The 15509-nt window shown below is 40.4% G+C and overlaps 1 protein-coding gene across 2 annotated transcripts in view; it reads right to left on the bottom strand.

Moving 5' to 3' along the window:
• Positions 1–15009, bottom strand: part of DIDO1 (death inducer-obliterator 1) — a 53477-nt gene extending 38468 nt beyond the window's left edge. The window contains exons 1-2 of one of the 2 annotated variants that reach the window (XR_007708897.1): positions 14794–14904; positions 1392–1593 (exon numbers count right to left, since the gene is read on the bottom strand). Coding sequence is in view for 1 of the 2 variants with exons in the window: in XM_035547992.2 (XP_035403885.1) it covers positions 1392–1488 (97 nt within the window). In the remaining variant the exon portion in view is untranslated. Of the gene's footprint in view, positions 1–1391; positions 1594–14793 lie in introns of both variants that reach the window. The other variant, XM_035547992.2, reaches the window with a different exon arrangement.
• Positions 15010–15509: the final 500 nt, after the last annotated feature.

Raw genomic sequence — 15509 nt, 5'->3', positions numbered from 1 at the left:
ACAAAATAAAGATCTTCTCAAGCATTTCTCTGGGGAAAAAAAATTTGAACGAAACCTGAGAAACACTGTTCCCTGATACTGTTATTTACAAAGAGGTTGTCAGCCTGTGTCACATTCTACCAGAACAATACCCCCCAAAAATATCAAAGAACCTCCAACTATGACAGACGGAGCCACAGGAAGAAAAAAAAATCTGTGCTGACAACCAGGACCCCTGTTTTCCTCAGAAGTCTCCCCCAGCATACTAGGAGACTGTCTTATTTGAGAAGACTTGAGCAAATGACTGAAATAAATACAGAATCTGAGGCTGCACTTCAAGTATTCAGTAATCATCTGGTTCAAACAAGTATTAAAGTTAGTATTACACCACAGTGCAACATTTTAAATGAGTTGCATGCCATGTAAAAATGGTCTCCTAGAATTCGGAAACTATGTTTTGCAGTCATTGCAATCACATTGCTCATGTGAGACTATAATATGCAGTAGTAAGTATACCACAATTAACTGGATAAACAGAAACAGTACTTTCAAAAACAACGAGGAAAAAAATAACTCTCCCCCACGCATGTTTTTGGAGTGGTTATATGCATCTTCCTGGCACAAGAATTACACAGGTTAGCCAAATGGAGACATTAACAGAATTCCTAAATAACAGCGGTTGCTGAAAGAATCAAAGCTATATATATTACAGCTACACGTTTTCAGAGGCATTCTTTAGCAAGCTTTTCAATCTGCTTCCAAATATTGCAGTGTACCCTGGTGATAACTGCCTCCTTATTTCACTTATTGCATCAGCTGCATCACTGTTCTGCTGTATCACACATGATCCTGCTACAGTTTAATTCCTATTTTCTATCATTACATTTAACAAAGTGTTAAAACAGAAATGTAACTATCAATGCTAAGCAAACAATTAAGCTAAAGAATTTTAAAAACCACACTGATATTTAAAAAATGTAACACAAGTTGCAACTTAGTAATTTCAATGAGATACTACAGATATAGCTGTAAAGGCAGCAGATTCCAGAACCTCATTTTGATTTCAGATTATCAAATTTGAACATCTCAGAATCAAAAATGAATTTTAAGCCTGTAGTACTATAATAAAGAGCTGAAACTGTTTCAATCTAACAGGAAATTCCATTAAATTCTCCAAAAAAATCATTAACTATATTTGTTTTGTTTTAAGGGCAACACTAAAGTTATATTCACATCAGAAAAAGGCTGCAATGGAAGAGCAGAATAAGATGAAATATTTAAAATTTACATCTTTGTTTACCTTGAAGATGAAGAAATGCTAAAAGCTACAGGCAGAGGTAATCCAAATTGAGATTTAAATTCCAGATAAAACGTAAAGAAATAAGCGTCTTCAATGCCCTCTATATCTTTACCTGACACAGCATTAGAGGTTTGAATGGTTTCTCCCTGTTGTGACGAATGAAAAGGAGAGCCAGATGAGGGCAGCAAAGGATCAGAGTCATTCAGCATTATCCTTTCAGCACATGCTGAATTTCCTGATTCAGACGCGCCAGACTGAGTCTTTGAGCTGTCAGCAGGACCAAATACTGAAAATCGTCCTTTTCCTGCTGACACCTGGAAAAAAATGAGACAAAATAAGACACCAATGTATTTATGAGCTTATCTCACCACTGTATACTTAAGCTTGGAATTGTTTTTTATCCATTACTTCATAAACCAACTTTTGTTATTTTGCCTTTTTGACAGTTTTCTATTTTCAGAAAGACACTGAAACAGGAACGAAAAGTGAAAGTAAAAAACATACCACCTCCACCACTTACCAACAGTTTAGACCTTTCAAATAAATTCAAAATACAAGTGTCATCTCATCAATTCACTGTGAATCAATCCATTAAGACTTTCATAGCAGTAACAAGCTGTATTCAACAAATCTATTCCATTTCCAGTATTTAAAAGGATTCTGAATGAAATTCAGTAAGCATATATTGTACAACGAAAATGCAGAAATCCTTTTAAACTACATTGGCATACTCAGTCTGTACTAAATTTCATCACAGGAGACATACGCAGCTTTGAGGACTTAAATCCAAGTGGCTACTCAATGGTTTTGCAAGGTGGGATAATAAAAAATTATAGCTGAGTATCAGAATTAAATATTCCCTATCGCTGTCCCTTTTACTAAAGACGTTTTGCAATACAGAACATTTTGAAAGCTTTATTTCAAGAACAGCAGATGACATTAGTATCTGAAACCTTTCCCTCCCCCCCCCCAAATCAACCCTTGGGAAACATTTCAGAATCAAATCATTTATTTAAAGCATCTGAACAAGACCAACTATTTGATCCGGGGTCCAAATTCACATGTGAAATGGCAAACAAACATGAATACTGACTGCTCGCTTCTGAGCACGAGGCTGAAAATCAGCAGGAAAACCCCCAGAAGTCTGCCACATTAGCACAACACTGGAAAAAGAATTTGGGAGATTAACTGGATAAGAAAAGTCACTTTTGAATTGGTAATTTAGGTGGAGACAAAAGAACAGTAATAATGGCCATAGACTCTGCGTGTCAGGGTTCTGCAATTAAAGATGCACGGGAACTGCCATACTAGGTGTAGGTAATCACTAGAACATTTATCAATGTTTTGAAGCATTAAAAACATATTTTGGTAATAATCTGCTGTTTAGAAACACTTCTTACTTTCTAAGCAATGATAATCTCTAGGTACTCTCTATTGCCATGTCATCGTCCCAAACACAGGGAGCAGGGAAAAGACCAACCCCACCCTAAATGTGATCTGTCATCAGTGGATCACTTATTTCATAAAAATTAAGTTTCAATTTGCATGACTGTGGGAATAGAAGTTTTGAAAAAATAACTATACAGATAAATCTACGTCAGCATTTCCCACCTCTGTGCTTTCTCTGGAGAGGATTATACAGATTATATACATCCTTCACCTGTGCCAACCATTCCCACTCAAGGAAAAAAAGGAGGAAAAAAGTTATACGAAAAAAGACAGCAGAATAACCTAATCTTACAGACCCTAGTACTGTATCTCACGTCATTGAATACCTGCTCTAATATGCATTTTGCTCCATTGTCTGAATCAGTGATTACATCCAAGGAGTCAGTCACTGATGGCTGAAGACAGTCTGAGTTAAAAGTGCCTTCTTCCACGCTGCTGCTCTGTAATAACCTTTCAATCTCCCTGTTCAGAATCTCCAACTCATCACACATCATGCAATTTTTAAGTGATATTCCTAAAGGAAGAGGGAAAGTCAGCTAATCACTTCTTGTTCATACTTATATTAAACTGTGAAAACAAACTGTGCTTCTTAAACACGCAAGAAGTGCATCCTGTTTGAACAGCGTATTCAATAACAAACTACAGAAAGAATAGTCTAAAAAAGGATGGATTTCATAGTGCACGATTAAGCACCGGTGTATGCAGGGCTGTGTGCGCAACACGCTCTTTACAGTTACGTTTGAGCCACAGAGCTGATATTACTAAAGTATTCCAGAAGTCAAATCAGCATCCTTTCTTCTCTGGAGCTATTTTGGCTCCTTGAACTCAGTACATTTTTCAGTCTGATAGTCATACCCCACCCAGTGGCAAGGCTGCACAGTACACAGTTCTAATTTAACATTATTTTTAACATAACTGAAAACTTAAATTCGATTCAAGAACGTGTGTTTTTTGGGGGAGGGTGGAATGGGGGGGGGGGGGGGGGAGTGGGGACATTATCTTATTATTATTACCTTTATTACCTACTATTACCTCTATTACCTAGAAGAAAAAAGTCTAACAGAACTAAAATTTCAAAATTATTTCAAATGTAATAAATTTTATGCCTACCAAATTTAACACACTAAAACTACAGAAGCCCCATATTTGCTTTAAAATGCTTGTTTTCCTCTATTATTTAGTATCCCCATTTGGTCCAGATTACACTTATTTACTTATTATTTAGCTCCTGCAGAATTGCATCTTAAAGATGGACTAAACGCAAATGCCTTTAAAAAGGCTGAAAAAGGAAGTTTATAACAACAAAAGCACAAAGCCTTTACTCACAATTACACTTTTAAACATAAGAAGCCAGCTGACATTGCTAAGTAAATGTTCTACAAACCGTTTGCAAAAAATGTTCACAACATACGGCAGCTTTGGAAGAGAAACAGGTATTTGACTGTTAACAAATTTGGTATGATTTTTGTTTGTTCCCTAGTTAACTACTGAGTTGCAGTTGAGATTCTGACAAATGTAAGCTGAAGCAACAAAATGGTTACCTAGATTTGAAGGAACTGAACATTTGTGATAAATTTACTTTCTTCTTTCTCCTAATACAGCACATTAATCACATTTCTGAAATTGAGTTCTAGCTGGAAACTGAAAATTGCTGTATTTCCCCAAACAGACAATTCCTATCAACACCCTCCTGCCTTTCTGCCACATCTCCTTTAGAAAGGCTACCGTGTACCTTTGGAAAAATCTTAGACCATAATCCCTAAAAATGATTGTGCAGTACAACAAGATGTTAATAATAAACATATATACTCTTGCTTATTCAGAAATCATCTGGTTTTGCTTAGGTTAGCAACTTCTGTGATAAGCGATCTCCATTGTGAAAATATGTAAGATTCTAAGGCCAACTACAAAGTTGGAAAAACAAATCAATAATTTCTTAAAAAGGTTCTTTCCCCTTCATGGGGGAAGTAAACTTTGCCAATAAAAATCCCAGGTCTATTGATTTAAATGCTTACGTAACACATCAGGTCCACATCAAACAAGGGATTCACACTGCCTATTAAATCCACGTTTATGGACTACGAAGAACAAGTGCAGCCCCAACATTACGTGGGCTGCTACTTTCCTACTGCCTTCTCCCCTGCTCACAGTTCGGTGTTGCGTGTCACGTGCACCCAACCCTCTTTACCACAAAACGTCCACCTGAATTCTTCATCAATAGATTTGGTTTATTAATTCAGCAGAAAACTAACCGAAAGGGAACCAAAAGGATGAAAACTGAACACCACAACTAGTGCAAAGACACGCAAGAACAGGCGTGGAGAACAAGAGCCCTTTAAGCAGCCGCATGCCGCATCAGCTCAGCCCATCTCACTCAACCTGTGCACACCATCAGGCACTCAGCAAGAGCTCATCATGTCTTATCCAGCAGCACTTCGTTACCTGCCCCCTCAGCCAAGACTTCCTTTTCAAAATCCGATCAGTTTTAAGCTTGCAAACTGTAACGCGAGCATTCCAGTGAAAGAAAAGTCACTTCGCTAGAATTGGAACAGCAAGAAAAGGATATTCAGCCAAGAAAATATTTATGTAGGTTTTTCCTCCCCCATTATTTTACAGGTAAAGTGCTTCACTACTGCCAAGTTGGGTTATTCAGCCTACGTGGCTTGAAGAAATTCTAGGGAGCATCAGCAGCCAATCTAACAAGAGGCAGAAAAGATATTCCCGAATTCTGAATCCTGCCACTGCAGTAGCACTTGTTCACAGACATGCAATACACATTAAAAAAAGATACCTATCCTCCAACATCTTCATTAATCAACAGTGAAAAAACAGAAAGGGAAAGCTTGGGAAAGCTTGTAATCTCATTCTTCTTTTTCTGTACATACATTATCACTGTCACTTTTAGACAAAACCTCATCAAAAGCATACCACTATGTACTGCCATCTTTGTAACCCAGCACTTTAGAAATCTCAAGCAAAAAGAGGAAGGAAAAGAGGCTTTCTGTGCCAGTTACAGATGTATGCCAATACAGGATAATTGCAGGACAGGCAACTTGAAGATACCTGGATCTGCTGAATGCTGACTTAATTAAGCCCTTTTTAAGATGCCTCAAAATAGCATCTTAATCTGACGATGACAGAGCAAAGCTTTTGAAGAACTGCTACATTTCCCCATCTTTTTGTCTTTCTATTTTTGGACGGAGGTCCGTTCAACAAATCACACATTCAAATCAGTATCTCCACTTCATTTGCTCTAAAGAGGTAATAGTGCGTCCAGTGGGTCCACAGACTGCATGAAGATACTGGCTTTTTCAGAACTTATTTAATTGCATGATGAACTTCCTATGTCAATTAACTAGGAAGACCTCGCTCTAAAAAAGGATACTGAAAGTCAGCTTAGTAATAATACCTTTAACACGAACTGAAAGCAACCAAAAGTAGTAGCCTCATTCCTCCTTCATCCAAGGACTTGTGCACAAGCAAAAACCCATGTCAAAATTGTGTAAATTCTCCAGTTACCACTTACTAGATTTTTTTTTTGAGAATTTATGAGAGAATAGTGACCTTTTTTCTTCTCATTACTGCTAATCCTCATGATAGCTACAGTTAGAAGGCAAAATCTATTGCACCTTATTCCATGTTCTTGGATGTGAGTGCTGCTCTTCAATACTCAGACAAAAACGCTGTGACTTGCACAAGTTCTCGTGCCTAACAATTTACAGGCTACACAAGCACCTTGCAAGAATACTTTAGCCAAAGGAGGAATACCTGGCACCTATTAGGTCTCTCATCTCCCTACTTGCCTTAAAGAAAGATCTATCTGACTTTAAGAGAACTCAAACACAACACACCCCTACACAAGCAATGAAATTAAGACTCACTGCATACTCAAGACTCACAACAGACATTAGTACCTCCAGGAGGAGCTGATTCAGTCAGCCCCATTACCTAACGAAGGGAGCTTCCTTCTACTCTAACAGGAAAGAGGATTTTTTCTTTGTTTTGGTAAGAGGACTTAAGCTTCAGTTAATGTTTCAGATACATTACGGATATTCAGTGGCCGGGGTCCAAAGACAGGCCAGAAATCTCAAACAATCAGAAGGATCAATTTAAGGTTCAGCAGCTTTCCAAAAACTAAGTTAGTAAGAAGACAGGAGAGTGCTTGCACCTGCAAAGAAATTAAAAGCATAATACAGTTCTTACACTAATTAAAATCTACTGAACACAAGTATCATTCATTGGTGACCAGTTTCAACTCCACATCCTGACACAAAACCAGTCTGGGCCATGATTTTAAACATTAGCTTCAACTAGAATGACTTGGAATTAGCCTTTGGTTATATTTCTCTGTTTCTTCAGAATTAGACCGCACTACATGCAAGGCATTTGGCTAGAACCAAAGAGCAAAATACTGGGTTTCTTAAATATCTAAGGAACAGCAGGATGCTATGAAATGGACAGAAAACATCCTTCCCAGAATGATGTAACAGTGCTTCCAGTCACAGTTGATGCTGTTTGCTCATTCTGCTCCCTGTAAAATAGGCACAGATCTTGCCAAGACCTCCTTTGAGCACTGAAAAATTCCTATTGAGTGTGTCAGCATCACATGAGAAAAATTTGATTAAGAACTCAACCAAGGACAACATTTAGGAGGCAAGTGGGAAAAAAAAATTGGTATGACTTAGTTGATGCTACTCCTAGTTGGAAGACCAATCCCATTAGAAAATGTTTTTTGCATCCCTATTTGTCAAAGATGACATCTGGGAAACCAGTGCTCTTTCTACTTCACAGCAACAGAAATAATCCTTTGTATCAACAAGCATCACGAAAGCAGCTCAAAGGAAGTCAGCAGGGCAAAACCTACTTTGTACATAAACAAGCAGTTTCATTCAGACCATGGGCAAAAGGTACAATCCTTTGACCCTCAGAACAGCAGGAAACAGGTTCTGTACTAGCACTGGAAAAAGCCATGTAGGAACAAGGCTGCAGCAGTCCCCTCCATCAGCTCTTTCAGAAAGGATGCAGGAGCAGACTACTTAGATGAGAAGCAACAGAAACCAGATCGTGAAACTGAGACATGTCCCCACTCCTCTGAGGAGGAACTGCTTGGTCCAAGCCTATCTCAAGGCTGATACAGTGTCTCTGACGTTTGCAGATGTACAACAACATGCACAACCTGACAGAAGCCATATACATGCGAAGAAAGCTTGGATTGTACAGTGCACCAATTTTCTCCAGAAGTTCAACTGCTATACGGTCTTTTTATTTTCATATAAAATGTAATCACTGCTTACAGATTCTGTTTACAGTATCTTCCCTTCTGAAAGAAGGAAATCACCTTTCAAAGTGAAATGAGAATGTTGTGACAGAAGAGATACAATGAGGGCAAAGAGTGAGAAAAGCAGTGGTCATAAGGCTTAAGTCCAGATGTGGGGAAACTGATGTGAGCTCAACCCCCCACTCCCGACTGATTTACTATTTGACTTCTCTAGACACACTGCAGTTCAAGGTCAAAGTCCAGACATCCCTGGTAAATACATTTTATGCCAGTAAAAACTTTACGTTCAAAGGATCACATTAAAAACACAATTTGCATAACATTTAAGTGTTTTGCTGCTTATTATTAGACCTAAGGGTATAAAAACCAAGCAGAGACAATGCTACAAAAACTGCAGCACTTATCTGTAAATGCCTTGCTGGCTAGTTAAATCCTAAATTAGTTCTAAGACCATAACAAACCTACCGCCTTATAAAGCCACAGTACTAACAACTTCAAAGTGGCAGTGAACTTCTTCCTATTCCAGAGTCAATACATTAGTTCCCATTAAAAAACTAACACGTTAATATGCTTTGTAATTTCAACAATGCCAATTCAGTAACATATAACTCAGTGATACAGCCCTGTTCCTCAGAAATACCCCATCCTAATTTAACAATTGTCTACTCTTCATTAAGGCTGCATGAATCAATCCAGGCAAATACAAATGTTATGCTATACAGCCACCTTAGGACAAAGCATCACCAGGATCCGGGCACATTTACAAGACAGCAAGTACTATCAGTATGCAGTGCTGACCCCAGTTACCTGGTGTGCTTTAAAATTTAAGCATTAACTGCATTTTTTTTTTTTTTTTTTTAATTTCCAAAGATGCAGGAACAAGTGTTCTATTTTCTTCCAGGTTTTTCTCTCAAGAAAAATGAGACTGAAGACATTTATAAATGTCACAAGATCATTTTTTCCACTTAAGAAAGGTATTGAAGAAGTATACTAGACTGACAAACTTCCCTAGCAAACCAAACCAATCCAGCAGCTTACTTCTTAAAATAATTGAGAACACGGATTTGTTACAAGAAGTCAAAGAAACAACCCTTAAAAACAACCACATATATTCACATGGTCCTTGCTCTTGTAATAAAGAAATTAACCTTTCCAAATTAAAACGTCTTCAGTCATTCATTATACAAGCCCTCTCTACTGCGTGTCTGAAACAGGTTTACACACCAGCATCCTTTGTGATTTCTTTTAGGCTACTCACTTACCTTACGTGAGCCTCAGAGGAAGGCCGTGGCCACTGCCTCACCTGAGGGATAACTGCACACACAGGACACCAACCCTGCACACGTGCAGCGAACGTGGGACCTCCTGGAAGTGTTGAGTTTAACGTGTATGCACAGAATCCTACTACCATGCGCACACAGTGGACTCTCATGCACAGTAAGACTTAGGCAGAAAAGACAATGAGCAACTCCACAGTATAAAAGTTACCCCAAGCAAAAAACAAGAAGCACGAAGTAGCTCCCCGGTTTGTGCAACACAAAATACACACAGACTTTTGTTTATTTTTATGTCTCTTGGGCTAGGAAATAATTTTCCCCAGCAAAATATTTCAAAGATATTCTTGTATCAGATTGCACCATAGAGGATCACAGTCAAAAAAAAGGCAATGAAAAAAGAAGGTATGGACCACTCGGTAACGCAGCAGAACGATGACAGCACCAAGCATTACATTTATTTCATTCTGAATAAGTAGCAAAAATACGCTTCTTTCAATCAAAGTGGAGTTCCCAGAGCTGAATTCAGCTAAACAGCAATTGCTCAGATATATTCAAGGTGCTTTAGCCTAAGTCCACCTGGCAAACATCACATTTTTATTTAAGAAAAGGCTGTGCTTATATCTACACTACAGACTTTCACTGTCACATTGTACGTGTCAGGGACATTAAGGGGTACAGTCCCCAATTAACAGAGCAGTGCTGGCATAAGCTTCTCTCACCGAGGTAATTACACCATCAAAACTGTACTTTTACCTGGACTTTTTCTGTTTACAGGGTGGCGCAGCAGGTGTGCACCATCCTGGTGCAGTGCAGCTTTATCAGGGTGTCTGCCCACGTAACATGAAAGCTCTACCAACACACCAGTACAGCTTCTCCCACGTAAACGAGCAGTTTATCTCGGGAAGAAGCAAGACTGAAAGTTGCCTCAGACTCCCCGAATGAACAGAGCTACATTAGCAAACAGATCCGAACTTGTGCGCTTACATGAGAGCTTCTGCCAGCACAGCCCTGTTAACAGCTGGGGAAAGAACTGGAACCAGCCATGGTACTGACCGAACTTTAATACAGCCAAACCCGAACTTCATGCACCTCACACACTCCACATCTTCCAAACTGAAAGCCCATAATCACGCTTGATAACCAAAATTCATATTTAGTTTAGGATTTCTGTATTTAATGATACATGAACTAATTTTCAGAGGAAAGAAAAGTATAGGCACCACTGGTATTTTTTACCCCAAAGCTTCCTGGGTGTTTGAAAGACTTGGCAGAGACTTTATTGGCTTATTACAAGACTTTAGCTTTTTTACTACTCCTTCAATACTCTCTGAAGCCTTAATTGACATTCTTATGTGAAAGCTAATCCCATATCTGACCTAACAATTAAAGTTTACCCAAATAAAATAAAATACGATTGAATTTTTTGGTCAGGTTCTTCTTTCAGGCTCTGAGCAGTATGAGCAGAAATGGCAAATTTTGCTGATTAAGAACCACTGTAAGCACAATCTCATGCAGTGTAGATAACTGCTCTTTTTTCCCTTTTACATAAAAAAGGGGGGGGGGGGGGTGCAGAGAAGGAACCTTTTTGTGGTCAAAAGCTTAGATTCCAAGAAAAAAATGAACAATTGTCATAAAAGAAACCTTCTAAAGGCCCCACTCAGTACAAGCCACTTTTATAAGCTATGGTCCTAAACTAGGCAACAGAAATATCAATTACAAACTTTGACTGTAATTGGGTATTACTCACTTAGCTATACAATAATCTTTACGATTCTTTTTCCTTCACCTCGAATAGAAATATTTTACAAATACATATAGCTTATCTGCCTAATGTTCAATTTCTGTTACAAAACTTGACCTCTTCAGCAGCGCTGAAAACTATTTCCAGGAACTGCAAAGGAACCAAAAAACTCTGGAAAGGTGATTCACACGACCTGGCGTTCATCCAGCGAAGTGCCAAAGAAATCGGTTCTTTATCGTGACTTAAGAACGCCGGGTTGTTAAGTGAACAGCAATGGTTTGTTCAGGCCAAGTCTATGATCCTTACGGTTTAACTCTTCAATATCCTGTAGCTCGTTTATTTTTAAACGCACAATATTGTGATTCTAGAACTGACAAATTTCAGCTTGAACACTTACACCGTACTTAAAATCCCCTCTTCAAGAGTTTCACACAAACTAGTAGTTAGGCAGGCTTTTTGTCAAGTTGGAATTGGTACAACACAAACTAGTTACACATCCTAAAACATTACATGTAAAAAAATATTAGTATTACAATTTAAACTATCTGTATCCTCTGGCGTGTCTAATTATTGTTGTCAGCAGAACTGAGTGGACAGAAATAGACTCGGAATAACTGCAAGATTACAATTTCTGACCCTGTGAGCACAGCTGTTGATGAAAAATCTTGCATTTTTTACACTTTTTAAAACTCTTAATTTATAATAAGTGAGCTAAAATATAATTTCTGAAACCAGTTATCAATTTCATTCTTATTCCATCAAAAAGGCTTCATCATATGAAGCAAAACAGAAATGAATTTCTCCTTCAGAATTCAGTGAAACACAGTAATTACAGCATACTGATTATGTTATGATAAATACACTAGACAGTTCTATTCCCAATTTTGGTTAGGGTTTACTATGAGAACACACATAATACACATTTAATATTTGCATCTTAACTTCCTAACTGGAATTTTTAAGATATTTCTTAGCCTCAAAGTCTAACAATGCTGTTGACACTATCCCTGGGAAAACCTGTGAAGCACTCACTTATTTCAGAAGCTGTATTAGATAAAAATAATAGCAATATAACCTTTAAAGAGTAATTGACAGTGGACTAATTATCATCCTAAGGAATGGGCACACAAAAAAGCAATCAGTTCTCGCATAAACTGGATAAACCTTACTTATATTAAAATCTTGTCCTTAAACTTTCTGCCATGGTCCTACTAGTTGAGCGCTACAGGAGACACTAGGCAGAAAAAGTGCACCAGAAAGTAAAACCAGTGCAGACAAATTATTACTTCCGTCAACTAGAAACCATCTAATCTTACTCTTGCTGAGTACAGCCCTGTCTTCTTTCATTTCTATCACTTAAATTTCATAATCTTTTAACTTAATCCCTGTAATCCTTCCCCTTCCTCTCTCCGCTGAGTGTTTCTGGCTGAAGTTTCAAGCTGCACAGAATTAAAAACCCACAGTTAAGTTACAGCTATAAAGATATAAACTGAAATCAAATAATTTAACCTATTTCCAGAAAATCTCAGCAGTGAAGTAGGATTAAGTAGAACAAAGATTATCTTTTGTTGAGTCCATCACACACTGGAAAACTTATTCAATTTCATTTACTATTTTGGTCTCATACGGTTCTATTACCATTGCTTTTGGGAGATTTTTTTTTTAGCTTTTTTGTTTTAATTTAAAATAAAAAAACTCAGATCATGAAAAGCACCCTCTGAAACATTCTTTGAATTGTATGTACTTTATACATGAACAGTTTTAAAAATCCGTAATTACTTCAGAGTACACAAATTTGCAGCAGAACAAAAAGCTCATCTACATACCAACAGAATGTAAATGTCCCTTTAAGAAGAAAAACAGGAAATATGGAAAAAATATTTAAACTCTAGTATTGAAATCAACAGTTACTTGATTTGCAAGTCACTGGAGTCACGTGGTCTCAAAGTAGGCTGAAGGCTAACATGAGCCTTTATTCTTCCACCAAAGTGCACTAAAAAGCCTTTATGTGCAATATGTTTCTGGAACTGTCAAGGGAAAATTTTTAAGGCCTAACTCTGAACAGCTATTTTGAGCACACTTCTATATTTATTCCTATAGAAAGTTCCAAATATCAAAGAACGATAACGAGCGGCTGGCATATATAAAAGTGGAGCACAACCCAAAATATCTATTACAATTAACACAGTGTATGCTACACTTGTACAGTAACTACATATTGCCATTTTTCATTGACCAGCAATTCAACTGCTTAAACAGCTAGTAAGTTTTGTTTGCAGAAGTTATAACAAGATGCAGTTGAAGCTATACCAAGTCAAGTTACCCCTTACGATAAAAACCCTGTGTAAAATAGATTTAAAACAAAGAGTTCTCACAAAATTAAGCAAAAGGTAGTTGAATATCAGCTGCCAAAAGCTTGTTTAAATAAGGCTGTGATGATTAAGTATTGAAAACAGCTACTTCTGCAGTCTCAAATAGATTATCCAGGAAAGAAAAAGAAGGAACTTGGGAATGCTATACACATCCTTTTAGATCTTTTATATTAAATAAAAGGAATTGGCATTTTTGCCTCCCTGAAGTTCCTAGAAAAAAGGAATCGTGAGAGCCCATCCAAAACAAACAAAAAAACCAATGTTACATTTTTTTTAATTACTGAACATACAGCATGAAGAGTGTGATATATAAACACTTTGTAACATAAAAGATTGTAATGTCCTTTCCAAGATAAAAATGGAAAGTTAAGGATCTTCTTCACCTGCTATATACAGCCCAGTATAGCTATCCCGCCCAGTAAAGCTATCACTTGGAGGTAATAAAATGAAAACTACATAATTATATAAAACAAAATTTGGTCACAATCAAAGATTAGCTTTGTGCGCAAGCCAAATAAGCAGCTCTAAAACACCATCACCTCCAAGAGACAGTATTTAAGTACATTAGTGTGGGGTATGGAGGGGTGGAGGAAACACAGTTATTGACAGCGAATTTATTGAACATTTAGGCCGGGAGACGATTAGCACCAGCTAAAGATCCAACCCCTTCTCTGTCCCAAAACGAGCTAGTCGCCAGAGTGTGACCAAACTCTACTTTTTTTGTGTAACTCACCGATGGGGAGCACGCCTCTGTCACCCGGAGCACAGCAGCACCGCGGGCAGGCCGTTACGGTCCCACCCAGCGGGCCGGCCCCGGGCTGGTTTCGGGTTCCTGGAGCCCCCCCGGCACCGTTTCCCCCCCCCCGCACCCCGGGACACGCCGAAAGAGAACGGGCCGGCGGTTGGATCGGTCGTGGCGTCACGGAGAAGCTTGCTGGCGTCAGCTTGGGTGTGACGTCGATCGCCTCAGCTCACAACCGTCCTCTCCTCTCCCGTCCCGTCCCGTCCCCCCGGCGGGGCTGCCCCCCTTCCAGCCCGCTCCGCCCGGCCAAGGCCGTCCTCTGCGCCCCGGCCCGACCGGAGCGTTACGGGGCGGCTGCGGCGGTTTTTTTGGCTTCCCCACCACGCAGTCGCCGACCTCCTGTGGAAGCTTGTCAGGCCCACGGCGTGCCCGAGCCCGGCGGTGCCCTGCGAAGAGGCCGCGCAGCCTCGCCGGGCCCCCCCTCAGCCCGACCCGGCCCGGCCCGGCCCTCCCCGCCCGCCCGCCTCCATTTTCTAACCGAGCCCCACAAGGCGACGAGGCCCGAGGAGGCGCCCAGCCCCCATTCCCTCGGGGCTCCTCCGCTCCTTTTCTCCTCCCGTCCCGGTGCTTTCTGCGGCTGGCTGCCCTCACTCACCGCGGGGAGGGGACGGGGGTCTCGCCGCCGCCGCCGAGGGGCTCAGCCGCGCCGCGCCGCCATTTCCTCCTCGCAACCGCTCCGGAGCGCTGGGCGGGGGCCGCTCCTCCCCCGCTACCATAGACACCGACATGGCGGCCAACCGCCGCCTAGAGCGCCCACCGCGCCTCGCTTTGCGCACGGCTCCCGGAGGACTCGGGCCCTCGCCGGCTCCGCCTCACGGCGAGGCGCTGGGCGGGAAAAGCGCAGGGCCCGCTCCGGGACCTCCAGCCCTCGTTCCTCACCCGTTCATCGGGCCCTCGGCTCCACAGAGACCCTGCCCCACAAATTTCCCGTCCCCTCAGCTCCAGGACACCCGGGGGCAGCGTGAGGCGCCCCGTTCTCCTCAGCAGAAAAGCATTGCGGGGTGAACGTGGCTGCTGCTTGTCCTCATTAGAAATAGCGGGTGTCTTACCACACGGGAATGGCGGTTTTGTGCCCTGTTCACGAGGCCCCGAGTGCCAGAGCAAAACCACGCTAAATACTCTTGCTTACAGTGGCTTGCAGTGCAAGGTCAGCTCTGTGACAGAATTTGTGCGGCAGAGTTTGCGTCTTGTAGACCCAACTGCGACCATCAGCTATGCTCCCCACCTATGCTTATTCCAATTTTTTTTTCCTTCCCCCCCCAATATTCCATCTGTTTTAGAAACTTTAATAGCAACTGCTACAGTAACGCC

This window comes from Cygnus atratus, chromosome 16, assembly GCF_013377495.2.
Source record: "Cygnus atratus isolate AKBS03 ecotype Queensland, Australia chromosome 16, CAtr_DNAZoo_HiC_assembly, whole genome shotgun sequence".
NCBI lineage: Eukaryota > Metazoa > Chordata > Aves > Anseriformes > Anatidae > Cygnus > Cygnus atratus.
The sequence above is the reverse complement of the archived record's forward strand: the minus strand, read 5'-3'. Positions and strand labels throughout refer to the sequence as shown.